At 38.1% G+C, this 17646-nt stretch overlaps 1 protein-coding gene and 1 long non-coding RNA gene across 2 annotated transcripts in view; one reads left to right on the top strand and one right to left on the bottom strand.

Annotated features, from left to right (window-relative positions):
• The window catches only part of ccdc17 (coiled-coil domain containing 17), a 35408-nt gene that overhangs the window by 10152 nt on the left and 7610 nt on the right, over window positions 1–17646 (top strand). Inside the window, exons 3-8 of the mRNA XM_052012125.1 lie at window positions 2581–2643; window positions 5728–5857; window positions 6614–6767; window positions 8323–8439; window positions 11810–11937; window positions 12051–12173. Of these exons, the coding sequence (XP_051868085.1) occupies window positions 2581–2643; window positions 5728–5857; window positions 6614–6767; window positions 8323–8439; window positions 11810–11937; window positions 12051–12173 (715 nt within the window). The remainder of the gene's footprint in view (window positions 1–2580; window positions 2644–5727; window positions 5858–6613; window positions 6768–8322; window positions 8440–11809; window positions 11938–12050; window positions 12174–17646) is intronic.
• LOC127568421 (uncharacterized) lies at window positions 8474–10540 on the bottom strand. The gene is made up of 3 exons (XR_007956006.1): window positions 10408–10540; window positions 10116–10167; window positions 8474–9434 (listed from the first exon to the last, which is right to left on the bottom strand). It is a non-coding gene; the product is annotated as an uncharacterized LOC127568421 (long non-coding RNA).

Below are 17646 nucleotides of genomic sequence, written 5' to 3'. Positions count from 1 at the left end.
TATAGGTTTACTGTGAGAGGAAGGAGATTTGAGGGATAAGCTTTGTACACAGAGGAGGTGTGGAATCAGACACAATCACTACATTTAAGTGACATTTAGACAGCCATTTAAATAAGCAATGCATCAAAGGATACAGTCCTAATGCAGGTTAGTGGGATTAATATAGATGGGCAAAAAGGCAGCATGAATCTGGTGAGCTGAAGGGCCTGTTACTGTGCTGTACACCTCTGACTCCATGACTAGCAAGGGCAAATGTCAAGACAGAAAAGGGAGAATTTATAATAGGGAATAAGGAAACGGCAGAGGAATTAAAGCAAATACTTTGTGACTGTCGTCATGGAGGAAGATACAAAATCTGCCAGAAATATTGGAGAATCAGGGGTCTACTGAAGATAAGGAATAAGTCTTACTTGAGAAGTTGCTGCGCTTGAAAGTTGTTAAATTCAAAGGACCCAATGTTCCACATCCAGAGTTTTGAAAGGGCAAGCTCTGGAGATAGTGAATTCTCTGGTTATCATCTTAAAAAAATTCTATGGATTCTTGAATTGTTCCTATGAATCGCAGAGTAGCAAATGTGACCCCACTATTTAAAAATGGAGAAAGCAGGGAACCACTGACATCACTGTTAGCGTGATGTCAGTGGTAAGGAATGTCCTGAAATTTTTCATGAAGAAGGTAATAGCAGAGCACATTGAAAAGTGTATCGGGCTGAGCAGAGTTGGCATGCTTTTATGAAAGGGAAATAGTGTTCAATCAATCTACTGGGTTCTTTCAGGATGTGACTTGTAGAGTTGATTAAAAAAAAAGAAACCAATGTATGTGGTATATTTGTATCTTCAGAAGACTTTGTTAAAGGTCCCACACAGGAGGTTGGTTAATGTGGTTAGAGCACATTGAGTTGAATATGTATTGACATGGATTGAGAATTGGTGATTGGACAGAAAGCCGAGTGAGAACAAACGGGCCCTTCTCTTGTTTGCCCCTTGCAATTACTGCCAATAGGACCCAAGATAATTACTGTCTACAGTAACAAATTGGCTGAAGGGACCAACTGTTACATTTCCAGGTTTGCTGATGATGCTAAACCAGGTGAGATTGTGAAGATGTCAAGAAGCTTCAGGGTTACAGAAACGTTGCGTGAGTCGGTGAGAATATGGCAAATGCAATATAATGTGGAAAGATGCGAGGTCATCTACTCTGATGCACAGAACAGAAAAGCAGAGTAATTTTTAACTGATGGAAGAGTGGGTAGTGTTGAAGTTCAAGGAGACCTGGATGTGCTTGTGCACAGGTCACTGAAGGCCATCATGCAGGTGCAACAAGCCATTAGGATGGCAAGTAATATGTTATCCTTTATTACAAGAGGACTTGAATACAGGAATAAGGGAATATTGCTGCAATTATATTATAATTATGAGGTTGTGCGAGACTGCCCTTGGACTCTAGTCAACAGTTTCCATCTCTTTACCTAGCATGTGGCTGTCTGAGAGGGAGTGCAGCAAAAATTCATTATACTGATTCCGGGGATCACAGGTTGACTGTATGACGAGAAATGGAATGGACTGGGATTGTATTATTTGGAGTTTAGAAGAATAAGAAATCTCAGTGAAACTTATCAAATTCTTTCAGGGCTTGACAGGCTGGATGAGGGAGGATGTTTCCCCTGGCTGAGGAGAAAGGAACCAGGGGTTATCATCACAGAATAAAGGGTTTGGGATTAGATGAGAAATTTAGGATTTGATGAGGAATTCTTCACTGAAAGGGTGGTGAATCTTTGGAATTCTCTACCCTGGAGGGCTATGGAGGCTCAATCACTGAGTTTATTCCAAATTGGATTTATAGATTTTTAGATATTAAGGGAATGGAGATGGTGCAGGAAAATGGAGCTAAAATAGACGATCAGCCTAAATACCTTGACAAATGGTGGAGTAGGCTCGACATCTAGATGGAACACTCCTGTTCCTACTTCGTGCATTTTTATGATTTGGGAGGTCCTGTTGGAGTACTTCCAATGTATTTGGAAGCCAGAGGTAGAAGTGTGTACATTCATAATTCACATTTTGCCAGTTTGCAATATTTTATCACCAGGTGACCAATTTAGACCACAGCAGTCCAGAGTGAATCAAGGATCACCAGGACAATTTGTTTTTCGCAACTGTTTAATTCAAATTTCATTCATTGTTGAATGTGTTTAAGAGTTTTTACTGTTTCCAGAAGATTTGCTATCCTGTCAATTTTTTTTTGCAAAAACTACAGGTTACTGCACCTTTCAATAAATGTCATATATTGGATTACAAAATAAAACCTCAAGATTTGCACACAACTAGTTGACAAATTTCATGATTGGATCACAATTTCTAGAAAGTGTAATTAAAAGTTTGCTCCTGAGCTATTAACTTGCAAATTCTCACAACATGATGCTGCCTGAGTATTCACAACATTTTTGTTTTCTTGTTGTTTCAGGCCTATGACACAATTTTTGTTTTGGTCCCTTTGTTTTCTTTAAGCAAAGTCTGTAGTAGTTAATTTCTAATAATAGATTACTCCATTTTATTTTTTGCTGCTTTTATATTCATTTAGTTTCAAAAACTAAGGACATCAATTGACGAAAACTTACCCACATATAGATCTTGGCAAGAAGAGGTATGTGAAACCTTGTGATTTTATTGATTAGTTGGTTGCTATATGCACTGTACAGCAACATGAGCCTCATGTTAAGATTTCAATTTGCAATTCCTTTTTGTTTCAACTAAAAACAATTGAAAGTGACTTCAAGTTGTTCTTTTCACGTAACACGGAAATTTCTAGCATAGGCAGTCATTCAGCCCACTGCTGACCTTTCAGTACAGTAATCAACCCAAAGCTAATCCAGCTGAGTCTCTTCCTGTATTCCTGTGATATTCTCATACTTAAAACGTTTATGCACATTTCCTTTTAAAAACACAAATGTTATTCACTCCATGTCAAAGCACTTATAGATGTCTGGGTAGAAATTTGGTCCTTAGCACTTCAAGTATTTATTGTAAACACCAAAATGCTGAGTGAGAATTCCAAGGGAACTCGATATAAATGTAGCATGACTAATTCATTGTGATTGATCAACTGTTACTATGACGTGACAGCTTCAAACAGCACACTCAGTAATCCTTGTGTTATCATTTAATTCACAATTGAAGATTGTGACCACCACAGTAGCAATCTGTTGAACAAATGATGATACCAAATAAAGGTGAAGCATTGCTAGAAAAGTCACATCAGGAAGGAAAGTTGGACGCTAAGCATTTTAATAAGAATGGAGTCCAATAAACAAGCAATTGATCTTGTACCTGATGGCATATATCACAGAATATCGAAAGAAGCAAGTGAGGAGATTGCTGGGGCTTTGACAAAGATCTTTATGTCCTGACTAGCAACATGTGAGGTCCCAGTGGACTGGAGAGTAGCAAATGTTGTGCCTTCTTTCAAGGAGGGAAATAGGGATCATCTAGTTAATTATAGGCCAGTGAGCCTCATGTCAGTGGTAGGGAAGCTAACGGAGAGGATACTTAGGGACAGGATTTATGTGTATTTGGAAAGGCATGGCCTGCTTATGGACAGTCAGCGTGGCTTTGTGCGGGCAGGTCATGTCATCTTACAAACTTGATCGAGCTTTTTGAGGATGTGACAAAGGTGCTTGATGAGGGTAAAGCAGTGGACGTTATCCACATAAGTCCATGGCATTTGATAAAGTCCCTCATGGCAGGTTGATACAGAAGATAAAGATGCATGGGATCCAGGGTGAAATACAAGTTTGGCTTCAGAACTGGCTTGCCCATAGAAGACAGAGAGTAGGGGTGGAAGGCTGTTATGCCTGGAGGTCCGTGACCAGTGGTCTTCCACAAGGATCAGTGCTGGGACCTGTGTTGTTTGTGATATATATTAATGACTTGGATGAAAATGTAGATGGGTGGATTAGCAAGTTTGCAGATGACACCAAGATTGGTGGAGGACTGTCAAGGAATACAGTGGGATACAGATCAGTTACAGATATGGGCAGAGAAGTGGCAGATGGAGTTTAACCCAGGCAAGTGTGAGCTGTTGCACTTTGGGAGGTCAAATGAAAGGAGAAAGTACACAGTTAATGGTAGACCCCTTACTGGCATTGAGGTGCAGATGGATCTTGGGGTCCAGGTCCATAGTTCATTGAAAGTGGCTACGCAAGTGGATAAGGTGGTAAAGAAGGCAAATGGCATGTTTGCCTTCAGTGGTAAGGTATAAGAGTAAGGAAGTCATGCTGCAGCTGCATAAAACTTTAGTCAGACCGCAGTTGGAGTATTGTGTGCAGTTCTGGTCACCCCATTATAGGAAGGATGTTGGAGACTGTGGAGAGGGTGCAGAAGAGGTTTACCAGGATGCTGCCTGGATTAGAGGGTATGAGCTATAAGGAAAGGTTGGAAAAATTTGGATTGTTCTCCCTAGAGCGTCAGAGGCTGAGGGGAGACCTGATAAAGGTTTTTAAAATTATGTGAGGTATAGGTAAGGAAGACAGTTAGAATCTTTTCCCTAAGCTAGAAATGTCAAATGCCAGAGGACATGCTTTTAAGGTTAGAGGGGGGGAAAGTTTAAAGATGATATGAGGGGCAAGTTTTTTTATGCAGAGAGTGGTAGGTGCCTGAAACGTGTTACCAGGGGTAGTAGTGGAAGCAGGCAAATTGGTGGAGTTTAAGAGGCTTTTAAATAGACACATGAATATGGAATAGAGGGATATGGATGATGCACAGGAAAGGGACATTTAGTATAAATTGGCATCAAGATCAGCACAACATCGTGGGCCAAATGGCCTGACCAGTGCTGTAGTGTTCTATGTATGTTCTACCGAAGATGATTTTGGAGAAAGATACGGGATTAGTGCTGGAGCAGTGAAATGTGGAAGTGGGTGAAACAGTTTGCATGGTATCTAAGAGGAAGAAAAAATTGATAGGAAGAGGTCTCCATCATGTTGGCAAAGGCCTTGAATTTCCTTAGACTTGCATGAATGGAAATTGGAGAGGATGAGGATAAGCACTTAAGGAACTAGTTGAGTAAAATATCCTTTTATTTTTGAATTGCTTAATTTTTTTTGTTGAGCTTGCTGATTATACCATGAGCCTCGATCCATCTTTTACAAAACAGAAGGAATCAGCCATTAATGTGTGCAAAAAGTAACACATCTTTGAATTTCCACTAATATCTAAAATTGGATGTTGAAGCAACCACAGGTGTTTCCTGCTTGACATTAATCAATTACTTTCCATCAGATGAAGTTGTTAATTCCAACTTTCATCTCTGGAAGATGGAGTGAATTTAAAAATTCCGTACTGTGCTAAAATTGTCATGAAAATGATATTTAATCTTGGTTAAATTTTCTCAATTTTCTTAAAATTTGCTATCATGAAGACTTAAACCTCTGACGTTGCATTGATCAATGTTGTTCTCAGCAAGCATATTGTGCTTGGATTCACCCTCTGTCCTACATCCTCCCTTTGCTTGAACCTCAGATCTACAGGATGATCTTGGCTTAATTTACATAGTATTTGTAAATTAATGGTTTTGTCACACTTGCAGTGTCTAATTTGTATATAAGGATCATGTTGATGAAATTGGCAAGAAGAATTACGTGTAATAAATTCAAGAAAAATGGCATAATTTGTTTTTGGAAGTTCATCTGCTAAGAAAGCTTAAAACTTTAGGTAAATTAATATTAAACAGCCTGAAGTGAGCCCCAGATTCCAGAGGGAGAGGGAACACCGGGAACGTGTGCGGGAAATAGCAGAAGTGCATGGCCGATATCTAGCAGATGTTCAAGCTCGTAACAGGGAATTGGAGGAGCAAAGAGATGGTAAGAAACTTTATACCATCTTACCTTCTATTGTAGACTTTGCTTTCAGTTAACATGTATTCTTCAGTTATGATGATCTTTTTTAACAAAGGTAGAGTTTAATTACCAGTTCTAGTAGGAAAGCTTTAGAAAGTCATTCTGGGTGATAGTTTGCAATCTCTTGGTATCAGGCTGAATTAATGTTGTTGATGAGTGAAACATCACCATCCACCAGCCATTATTGCGATGGAATACTCTCCAATTGTCTAGTTGAGTGCAACATCAACAGTATTGAAAAAGTTTGACACAGTCGAGGACAAAACTGTCCACTGAATGGATACACTATACACTACCTTAAACATTTACTAATTTTGCTACCAGGCCACCTTCTGCAGTGTGTACCATTCATAAGATATACACACAAAACTTGTCAAGTCATCAATAACAGTCGTTCCCAAATCCCATAGTCTTCAGCATCCTGAAAGACCGGAACTGCAGGAGTTGGGATCATCAACTGCACCATGTTCCCTCCAAGGCGTGCACCATCCTGACCTGAAAGTATGTCGGCATTCCTTCATTCTTGCTGGGTCAAGATCCCAGTGAACCAGCACAATGATTGAACCTTGCATGAGTTGGAGAAAGAGGCCTATCACCACTTAGAGGGCGATTGGAGATGGGCACTGTATTCTGTCTTCGTTAGCAACAGCCACATCTCCTTAATAAACAATAACAAAAATTTAAACTGTTTTGAAGTGTCATTTTGTATTTTTTTTTAAGAAATCCGTCAACGGTTAGAAGAGCTCTCATCTAAAGAGCATTACGCAATCCACATTGAGCAGATGTTGCTGGAACTCAAGGCAAAGGAAGAGAAGAATCAGCATGCTCTGGATGCACTCCGAGAGCAGATTGAACTCCTTCAGACAGATGCAGTGTATGTATATATACAAACTAGAAAAGCATAAATACTTTCATTTTGTTTTGTTTGTTTAATATTATTAGTAAATTTTCCTTTTGACCTTCATTTCTTTCACTATTTCTTTTAGATTTTTTTTATTGAAAATCAATCAAGAAAAATTACTGGTTTTGATCTTGCTTGTAAATGGAAGCATGTTAGGAAGTTCTACACATGCAATCCCATACTTAGTGACAGCTTTGGGATGTTAAATCTGTTAATTTGTTCCAGAGCTACAGTTAAGATGGTAGAAGTGCATCTTGCCAAGATACCCCAGTTTTTATCCTGAGAGTTATTTCTCAGATTCTGTGCCAAGTTAGACTTGGTTAAGTTTCACAAACTGATAATTTAATTAGGGACTTTAGGATAATGGATATAAAGCAAGGAGCAAATCTAGTTCGTCTAAAAATTTTTAATTTTAAAAAATATTTTAGATAATGTTAGTTACAATGTATTTTTAAATAATTAATTTTTAATCTTTAAATGTGGCAGAGACATTTAGAAACTGTTAAATGACCTTCACAGCTTCTATAATCAGCAGAGGTTGTGACAATGCTGTGCTGACTCTCAAATCTTTCAGGCTCTTTTGGGTCACTGCTGAAGGCTCGTCCATTGCTCAGGCTATGCTGCTTCAGTATTCAAATCTGCTGACTTAATTTCATGTATTCTGAGCAGTATTTTAGTGCAAATATTCTACTGGTTAATATAATATTTAATGTAATATTGGACAGTTTGCTAACAGCTTAACAGATTCTCATACTTGTAAATCAAAACCACAATTGGTGTTTGCAAATTAATTATTAACCAATTAATCACGGTATCCTATTGCATCCAGGATAATGACCAACTCTCTCTTCCCCTTTTGATGCATACAAATACTCCACTGTATGACTCTATGATTATTATTATGATCTAATGCACCAGTTAGAATACATTAATTGTAATTCCTAACATGGTTTTTAGAAAGGATACCTCATTCAGTGGCTTTAATAAAGACCATTTGTAAACTGCATGATGCACAAATTTAGTCTTAAATTAACTTATAATGATGCATTTAAATATTTTCCTAAAATCAAGTTTGGTAATAGAAGAAATGTAAAATACCAAAATACTGCAGATGCTGGAAATTTCAAATAAAAACAGATAATACTGGAAAATACTCAACTGCCTGTCCTGATGATGTCATTGACCTGAAACACATCTGTTTCTTAGAAGTCCTATTTGACCTGCTGACTGACTTAAAGTAGCTTGTTGTTCCAGTTAGAAATTGGGTTAGAATGTCAGCATGACCAATGCTTGTCCTGAAACACTAAAATAATCCTGTACCACAGCCAAAGACACAGTCATTTCAGAAAGAAAGAATAATAAAAAGACCTATGCATGCGTGAAACTGAAAGAAAAAGTTTCTCTCCCAAGCACTTACTTTGTGATTGATTCCCCTGAATATCATTCTGGCTGTTGTTGATTTGACAAGGGAAAAATCCGTTCCGTACATTTTGTAATTTATTGATTTGTAATTATGTCCTTGTCATAGTGTCAAGCAGAATTCAGTCAAGGTTGCAGAGAATTCTTCGGTGGAGAAAAAGGAACAAAAAGTGCCTCTTCCTTTTGTATCGTTTCCCAGTTCTGAGAGCCTATCTGCTGAAATAGGGTGAGTAGAAAGATCATTCGAAATATTGCTAGAATACAAAATTATTTGCCCACTGGTGAAATTGACCATTTTTTTTTCTATACTGAAGCCATAATATTCAGAATTCTATAATTTGTGTGTCTGTTAAATCAGCCACCAACTATTGTTCTGGTACTGACCCGTGGAAAACACCACCATACACTTCCATCCAATCTGACAGACAACTGATCACTACTACTCTATTTTCTGTCACATGGCCTTATTGCTATCTCTGCTGGTACTGCCTATTTTGATCTTCAATCTTGATAAATTGGTAATTGGTTTATTATTGTCACCAATACCAAGATACAGTGAAAAACTTTGTTTTGGATGCTATCCATAAAGATCATTCCAAAAAACTACATACGTTGAGGCAGTACAAAGGGAAGGGCAATAACAGAATGCAGAATATAGTGTTACAGTTACTGTTACGCAGGAAGTGCAGTGCAGGTAGGCAAATAAGGCGCGAGGGCCACAACACGGTAGATTGAGAGATCAGGAGTCCAGGTTTATCGTTTAAGAGGTCCATTCAAGAGTCTTATGACAGCGGATACAAGCTGTCCTTGAGACTGGTGGTACATGTTTTCAAGCTTTTTATCTTCTGCCCGGTGGAAGGTGGAGAAGAGAGAATGACCAGGCTGGGAGGGTTCTCTGATTACGTAGGCTGCTTTCCCGAGGCAGCAGGAAGTGTAGATCAAGTCATTGGAGGGGAGACTGGTTTTCATGATGGATTGAGCTGTGTCCACAAGCCTCTGCAATTTCTTGAAGTCTTTGACAGAGTAAATTGAATTGCCAGTGCATCTGCATAGGTGCTTTCTATGGTGCATCAAAAAAATCAGTGAGGGTCAACGGGCAATTGCCAAATTTCCTTCGCCTTCTGAAGAAGTAGAGGCACTGGTGTGTTTCCAAATTCCACAGACATCACATCATCTGCGTTTCTCTTCATCAGCCCTCTGTTACCTTGTCAAAGAAAAGATCTAACAAACAATGTAGCCGGGCTGCCTGAAAAGGAGGCCAACATTGAAAATAATCTTAAGATCCCTGGGTCCTGTTGAGAACTCAGTGACTCTTAATTTACTATGTGTGGGATTAACTTCCTTAACACAAATGGTTAAATGGAGAAATAAAAATTCCAAGTACAAGTACGGCTGTGGAAAATTCATATGCAAGAACCTTGGATTGTTTAGTCTTGTACTGTATTAAGAACTCCTTGACTGGGGAAGGGCAATTTAGACTGATAAACATGGGCCAATAGAATTATCAAAGCCAAAACTTTTCTTTGAAGCCAATAGCTGAGGCCTACACAACAAGATAAAATGAAGAAAACATAGTGAAGATGGTACCTCCAGTAATTAATGTATGACAAGGGCATGGCCTAGGCAACCAATGAGGGATTGAGCACACAGCAGTCGACAATAAGGGTAATGGGTGTTAGCAATGAACATTGGACCTAGAATATTGTAGACAAGCTTCTACAGTAAGAGGAGGAGGAGGTGTCATTGTAGTGAGCTGACTTGAGAGTACATTTGGTCCAAACCGATCATCTGAAGAACTGTTATACACAGCAACTATTGGCTAAATTGGGAATGTGAGTTGAGTAATTTAAGTGATTTATAGTCAGGGTAAGAGCACTGATAGTAATTGTAAAAAAAAAGTACCTTGTTAAGGAATGCTTGTCATCTGTCTTCCATAAATAGCAAAGTTGAACTTCTGTAAGAGAAAGAGAGGTTGCCAAGATTGTCCCTACACCATCTCTCACAGTAGCAATGATACATAACAGTTTGCTGCCATTCCTTTGTCAAATTTTGTTAAGGCAATAATGACAACATGTCACGTCTGATGTCTCTTGTCCATTTTGACATACATAAACATCATTCGTATCAATTCCAGCAGAAATTCCCAGATATAATGGCTATTGGTGAGGAACTATTGAATGGCTGTCACACCTACTTCCAAACTCCTCTATCCCAGATTCATTCAAATTGGGCAGAACACAAGAGAAAAGTTTGTCTCCTTCTGTTGATTGAGGTCTTAAATGTTACCAAGTAAACAACCTAATTTGCTGCAGGTGGTCTGATCCAATGCATCCCCCTGCTTTACTTTGTCTCAAGGCACCAGCAACTTGGGTGCTTTCTGTAAGTTTATTTATTAAATTTTATTTGCTCAAGTGAGAAATGACGTGTTTGGCTGTAAAGTCTTGGGGCCTACTGACTTTGTTCTTTCACCTTTTGTACTTGTGTGCACTTGTGAAATTTCATCTTGCTTGCTGAAATGACGTCAAGTAAAACCAATATTGTGGATGTGGGTTATAGATTACTGGAACTCTGAGGGGATGGGTAAAGTACATATTTTTACATTGCCAGCTAAAAAGGCTAAGAGGTGACACAATAGTCACGTGATGAAATTCAGCTTTCAATCCACTGAATGAGTAATATTCTTGACTGCATGCTGATAGCAAGAGGTTACAGAGGGAGAGTTTATTTTTATACATATATATGATAGTTGGGACATGGCATTCTTTACCATGTTCGGCAAAGTTCCAATAATTCACCACCCTTGGTACTTTGATCATGCAGGACTAGTAGATTTTCCAGACTATTGGTTGTTACTCCTATTAATTCCCAAACACACTTTTATTTCTTTGTTTTTAAAATGTTATGTATAATAAATTTTCCAGTGAACCCAATGAGTTTAAAGGGAACTGAAAATATGCAAGTACTCTGGACCCTGGCTCTAGCCACAAACCTACCTATGTTCCTAAACTCTGGTGAAATGAACCCTAGCCCTGGCTGCACTCCAGTCCCCCAGCCCTGGGCACACACCCTACTTGCACTCTGGACCCCTGGTTCACATTGTGGATTGAGTGAGCCAGATGCCATACTATTAGGATTTCCAATCATTTGGATGTCAGATTATTGGAGTTTTGCTATAAAATGGATGACTTTTCAAAGAAAAATTTAATAACGTATGGACAATTTGGAAAATTGAGCAAAATCAGTGCTGCTTCATTGAGTTCAGGTGTTAAGGGTTCAATAACTATCTTCTGCATTGTGAAATTCTACAATCCATTTAACATTAAAAATAAAAAATGCAAGTGTTGAATTGACAGCAGATAGTTCAGTTTCTGTAGCATGAAAAGACAAGTTGTGATGTTTTATTGTGGGTCTTAGTGGATACCTTTCATTGGGTTTAATATTTACTTGCTGACAAGCTGTCTAGAGTCTGGCATTCCTAAGGACTACTTTGGTGGCAAATGCAGGATGTCTTAGTGGAAATTTAAAACTGGAGACTTAGCTTTTATCTTAATGTAAAATTTGCTAAATTTCTGAATCATAGTTTCTTTTGTTTTCAGTGCACTGAAACTAGTCTACCTTCAGAATGGTGGGAATGATCCTGCTATCCTTGCCCAGATGAATGGCCTTCAGGCAGAGGCTCAACTTCTGGAGAAGTCTATTCGCCAACCAAAAGAGAGGAAGAAAAGTCTGTAAAGATATGTCAAATTTATAGAATACATCTATTTTTGGAATAATGAATGTTCCAGTAGAAATGATTGTTGTCCTGCCTAACAAGATCTGTTACATTCTTGAATACAGAACATGAGTCACCTCATAAATCACTGGATGCTGAGCTCCTGGCTGTGGAACTTGAGAACCAGCTCCTGGAAGATGAAATTCTGAAACTAAAGTTTCAAAGGGAAAGGAGGAAGCCTGTTGATGGTAGGTCTTGGACTGTCAGAAATGGGACTCATGCATACTACATGAGTAACTTAACATAAAGTACTTGAGAAACTGTGGAGGAACTTCCTACTATTTAGAGGATTTATGACCTGATAAAGCAATTATTGGTTTAAAAAAAATCTTATTAAACTTGCAATTTTCATTAAAATTCGATGGGTTTGATATAGCATTGAGGAAATTTTTTTAAAAAGTTATCTCTCCTATAATTATGAAATGAACATCCTTCTGGCTGCAAGGCTCCTACTGAAATAATTTGGTGAGTTTGGAACTAATTCTGGGTAGTCAGGGTGATGGAGGAAGAAGGACTGTTTGACAGCAGAGTTGAGGGAGATTGCCCCTGAATCTGACCATATTAGATCTACCTTGGAATTTACATTTGTTGACACGTTATCTGCAAGTGGTTAAAGTGGCTTCTTTACAACACCATACGTTGTTGAGAAGAAAACAGGAGACAAAATTAATATCTGAATTTATTAAAACCTGTGTTCAGATCTCAAAGACTATAAAGTTTATAAATGCGAGATGAGAAACTATTCCGGAACTTTCTTAGAACTGAATTGAAACAAAATGTGGAAGTTGAAGTGTGAATAGGAGTGGAGATCCAACTGGAAATCTGCAGGTCAAGTGCAGTCAAAACACTAACTATAGTTCCACAGGTTTCCTAATTTCTTTTTGATCAGTTCTCTCCTCTGTAGAGGAGACTGCACCTTGACAGGAATTGTATTATACCAGGTTGGAAAAAGTGTGTAACCTGTTGTTTCACCTGAAAGGAATGGGGTTAATAAAAAAAGTAAAGTTCCTGTCGTGGTTGCGCTAAGGTAGCATGGGTGAGAGCTGACATGCTGAATGATGAATGAAAGTGAACCAAAAGGAGAAGCAAAATAAATGCAAGGTATGTTTAATGATGGATCATAAAAGAAATAGCAAAGTGGAGGTCGATTGCTGTTCCTCTGAGGGTATAGATTATATCTGAGGATAAATGTTAGCTGAAGAAATGTCAGATTATTTCAGAAGCTTTGAATGGCCAGTGTTAGTAGTTCTTTGTTGATAGAAGATTAATTATGATTAAATTAACATACCAGAATGAGCTGTACTCAAGTTAGAATGTGCTTTAAGTAAGTTTATGTACATTTTCCATGCAACTATTTTTAATTATATTTTACTCTACATATGCATCTCAATATATTTTTGAAAATCTGTTTTGGATTGCCGAAACATAGTTGCACCCAAGTCCTTCAAAGAACGGACTCTTTTTCCAGTAAAACCCAATTACAATGCAACAAAACTAAACCTATAGATGAATGGTTCTACCTCTTCTCTGATGTGGATTCAATTACTCCTGCTTGTTAATTTATGCATGCACAGTGCATTAAGTTGTGTCTATTTAAAATATTTTAAAGTTACTGTATTTTTCATTCCTTAAGCATGAAAATGGATCTACTTTGTGCCAATGAGAAACATATCCATCTTATAATTTGTGTCAGTGAAAAGATTGTAAAAGTTCTATCTTATGTTTTTAATTGTAATTTTTAGAAACATTAAATAAATATTTTTGAATAGGAAAATTGTCTGTTGTTAATAAGTCAATATTATATTTTCTTTAAATGACCCAAGGAAGCATAGATTGAGAAAAGATTGATCATTCCGTAAATCCAGTTCTCGCTGTAGAGCCATGCAACCACCTCGATAATCAACTGTGTCCATTCCATTTAAAGGGTCTTCCTCTTCCCTCACTGAATATGAGTGACATCCTATATTATTTTGTCTGATGTCATCTTGGCATGAGATCTTCATTCAAGCCAGCAGTCAGTGATCTGTATGATTATTTAATTTTCATAATGATATATTCATCCAGATATTTATTTCTTCATTTTCTCTCAACAATCCTCCCCACTTTCTTCTCTTGAAAACTGGGAATACAGTCAAAGGAAAATGTCTCCCTAAGTAGTGCTGTGATGTGTGCTTTGAAGGTAAAGTTTTAGGTGGGAAGGAAGGACGTGGGAGACTAGCTTTTCCAAGTTCACTTAATCTCTTGTGGAGTCATAATTACATCAGTGCTACTCACTTCTCTTAACCAAACTGAAATAGCTTTAAGGATGTGCCTAAACAGTCCAAGATCTAACTAAATTATTTGCACAGATGGGGTACAATAGTACTTTAATGTGATTTGACACTGATATTTAACTGTCATTTAATTTTATAAATACATATTACTTTAAATCGCAATCTTTAAATGCCCTGAAGAAGGGTCCTGACCCGAAACGTTGACTGCCTGCTTTTCTCCACGGATGCTGCCTGGCCTGCTGAGTTCCTCCAGCATCATTGTGTTTTTCATCTAGATTACAGCATCTGCAGTCCTTTGTTTCTCCATCTTTAAATGTAACATTAATTCAAAATCCATTCTGTGGAAAATGGCCTGGAATTGCCAAAGTGTGACTCATCTGGAGTAGGTTGCTTGCAAAGACAGTGAATTTATCATGAGTTGCTGTAGATAATTGTCATCCCAAACTACAGGGGCTCATGTGTGTTAAGCCCCTGAGAGATGTGTGATTCCTGTGCATTGGGCCTCTAGCCATTTGTGGCAATTAGACTTCCACACCTAGTGTAGGAAGGTATTCTTATGTCCTGATGGTCCCAAGTTACTCAACAGTGCCTGCGGCAGGAGCAATCGTACATCTCCAAATATATATTGGCTTCGAAGCTGGTTCTTGTTCCTAGGTTTTCCCTTGGGTTCTTTGCTTGGCATTCCACCACCTAGCTGAAACAATTTCATAACTCGCCCTGTTCAATGGTTGTGCCCCAAGAGTCTTCCATGCATTCTGGCCATCCATGGTAATCATCTTCCTGAACTGTAGGAGCATCAGCCCATGAGATATGCAATCGTTGACCTTGTGTCTCAAGTTATTTGTGGTAGTTACAAGTCTGCATCTCTTGCAGCAAGACTATGTGCTAATAATCCAAAAAATTTTTTTCAGCCACTGGTGGATGAACTGACCCAACAAACCTGCCTGAAATTACTTTGGGCTCCAGAGTCTCTGTATTTGAGAAACTCAAGACCTTGCACTGCCTGGATTAGACCACTAATGAGCTTTATGCTCCATCCCTCAGTTCTTCATTTCTCTGAGTGGCTTGTAACTAACTTTCTCCATGTCTATGCTATTCCATTTTAATATGTCTAACAACATAGACAATTATATTTCTGGTGCTGTGGTATCTGTACAACCAAATATTCCAGCTAAACTCTGGAATCAATGGTTATTCTTCAATGGTTATTCACAGTCTCCAAATGCGGACAACCTTTTCCTTTGCTCAACGTTGGTGCTTCGCTGGACTGGTGCATTGTCGATAAAGGCAGCTAGTGCCTTACATCCTGCAACTCATGAATGCATGTGAGAGGATGGAGATAAACCTTTGACATTTACAGTTATTGTATAAATGTCCATCTCGCATCTTCAATGACCATGTTCTGGAGTGTTTGCTCCAGAAAAATGCCAAATTGCCGCTTAATGTAAGGGTTTTGGTGTCGATGTGCTTTCTCAGGAATATCTCCCCATTTAACCATTCATGTACAAGTTGACATTTTTTTTCTCTGTCATTCTCCTAACTTAAAATGTAAATTGTAGCCTAGAGTATCTAGCATCAGTTCCCATAGCTCACTGTATAAATGTGAATTTGGAGGAAAAATATTCGAATGTACCTCAAAGTAAATGCTATTTGAGACCAAACTCCACATTTTTCTGATTCATTCATGATCCCCTGGCTGCTTGCTGCTCAAAATAAGAGCCATTCTTTCAGAATTGCAGAGTAATATAGTTCTTTCCCTCTTATAACATTCATCTTTAATTCAGTCTTGTTTACATTGTTTTTCAAAAAAGCCAGCAAATTTGCTGCTGCAATTTCTAGGTATTTGGTTTCCTAGAATCCTCCAAACACGTTTCAAGGACAGGCAATCTGTCCAGCAAATCAGCAGATGGCAATGGGTTGAGTCATAACATCAGCAAGGCTTCCCATTAGATTAGCCACAGGATGTTAAACCCTGATCCTCTCAATGCTTTTATTTTTGTCTTCTGAAGTCCATTTTAAGGAATATTATAATACAAGCTTTCTCTTTCTGAAATGTATTGACTGCTTGCTTTCATTAAAATTAGCTGGTAACAAAAACAAAGATCTGATAACTTTCCAGCACTGGTTAAAAAAAATTATCAGCAATATCAGTCTGGTTATTGCATCAGAGGATTTGAACTCATTGATGTCATTCTGATTTTCATGCAATTTCCATTTATATCATAACTTCAAAACAGAAAAATGTTAAAAGGTATAATTAAAAATTTGACAGAGACAATGGAGGAAATATTGAATGGGGTGACTTAAGCCTTAGTCAACAAAGAGTTTTAGTAAGGGTCTTGGAGGAGAGAAGGAAGCTCAGGCATGGAATTATGGGCCATGGGCATGAATAGAGAGAGGTAGGTTGTATGAAGGTAGAATCAGTGAAGGAGAGTTCATGCACTGTAGACTTCAGCAGTGGTAAGGTCAGGAAAGATTCTGTTCAGTAAAACCCAGCAGACTTTTGAAGATGTGTAAAACTAGTCTTTATGAGATCTGGTGCTATAGGGTTGTTCCTCTCAAAAATGCAATAATTTAATCCTGTGATTTGAGGATTTGAAAGCGAAGGAGCAGTGATGTGTTAGAAAAGGAATTAAGATTATTAAGTGTCTTAGAGAAAAAGATTGAAAGGAGTGGTCAGGTAGTGAGAGAGGTCAGAAATGCCAGAGAGAAAATTTAACCAGCCTACTGATTTGAATTTGATCTTTTCTCAATAAAATGCAAGTGTATATGTGTAATAACTGATTGTAGTGTGGAAAATGAGAAATCTGAATGTTTGTTTCATTGAACGACCAAATGCTAAGCAGTTGAGATAAACTGATCATGGGGACACTGGAAATAACAATCCAAAGATGCTTGCCAAGTCTATCCACTCCAGAAGCAAAGCAGCAGAGTAGTGACTATTAGAGAGGTTGTGGACTGGATTGTTAACTATTTCTCACTCTACAGAAGCATTTCCAGCATCTTCTCCTCTTATTTCTATATCTGAATTTGTTGACACAAAGTACTATGGTAAAACTAAGTACAGAAATTCATGGCTTTACTCGTGGCTTTTTAACATCATCAAGACTACTTCCGGGTTTAACCTTCCATGTTCAATGCCACAGGATGTCAACTCTTGAATTATTCATTTAATGTTAAATGACAATTTAAAAGGAAGGTTGTTTGAAGCACCACAGAATTGGGAGCCACAAAGTGACGTGACAGTGTAATTATAAAACCATTTAGCACAAAAGGTGGCCATTTGGCCTATTGTACCTTTGGTGGGTCTTTAACAGAGGTATACAATTAATAGTACTCTGCCTAGTTATTCATTGTAGACTGTCACATTTTACCTGTTTACTTGTAC

Source organism: Pristis pectinata, chromosome 3 (genome assembly GCF_009764475.1).
Source record: "Pristis pectinata isolate sPriPec2 chromosome 3, sPriPec2.1.pri, whole genome shotgun sequence".
NCBI lineage: Eukaryota > Metazoa > Chordata > Chondrichthyes > Rhinopristiformes > Pristidae > Pristis > Pristis pectinata.
The sequence above is the reverse complement of the archived record's forward strand: the minus strand, read 5'-3'. Positions and strand labels throughout refer to the sequence as shown.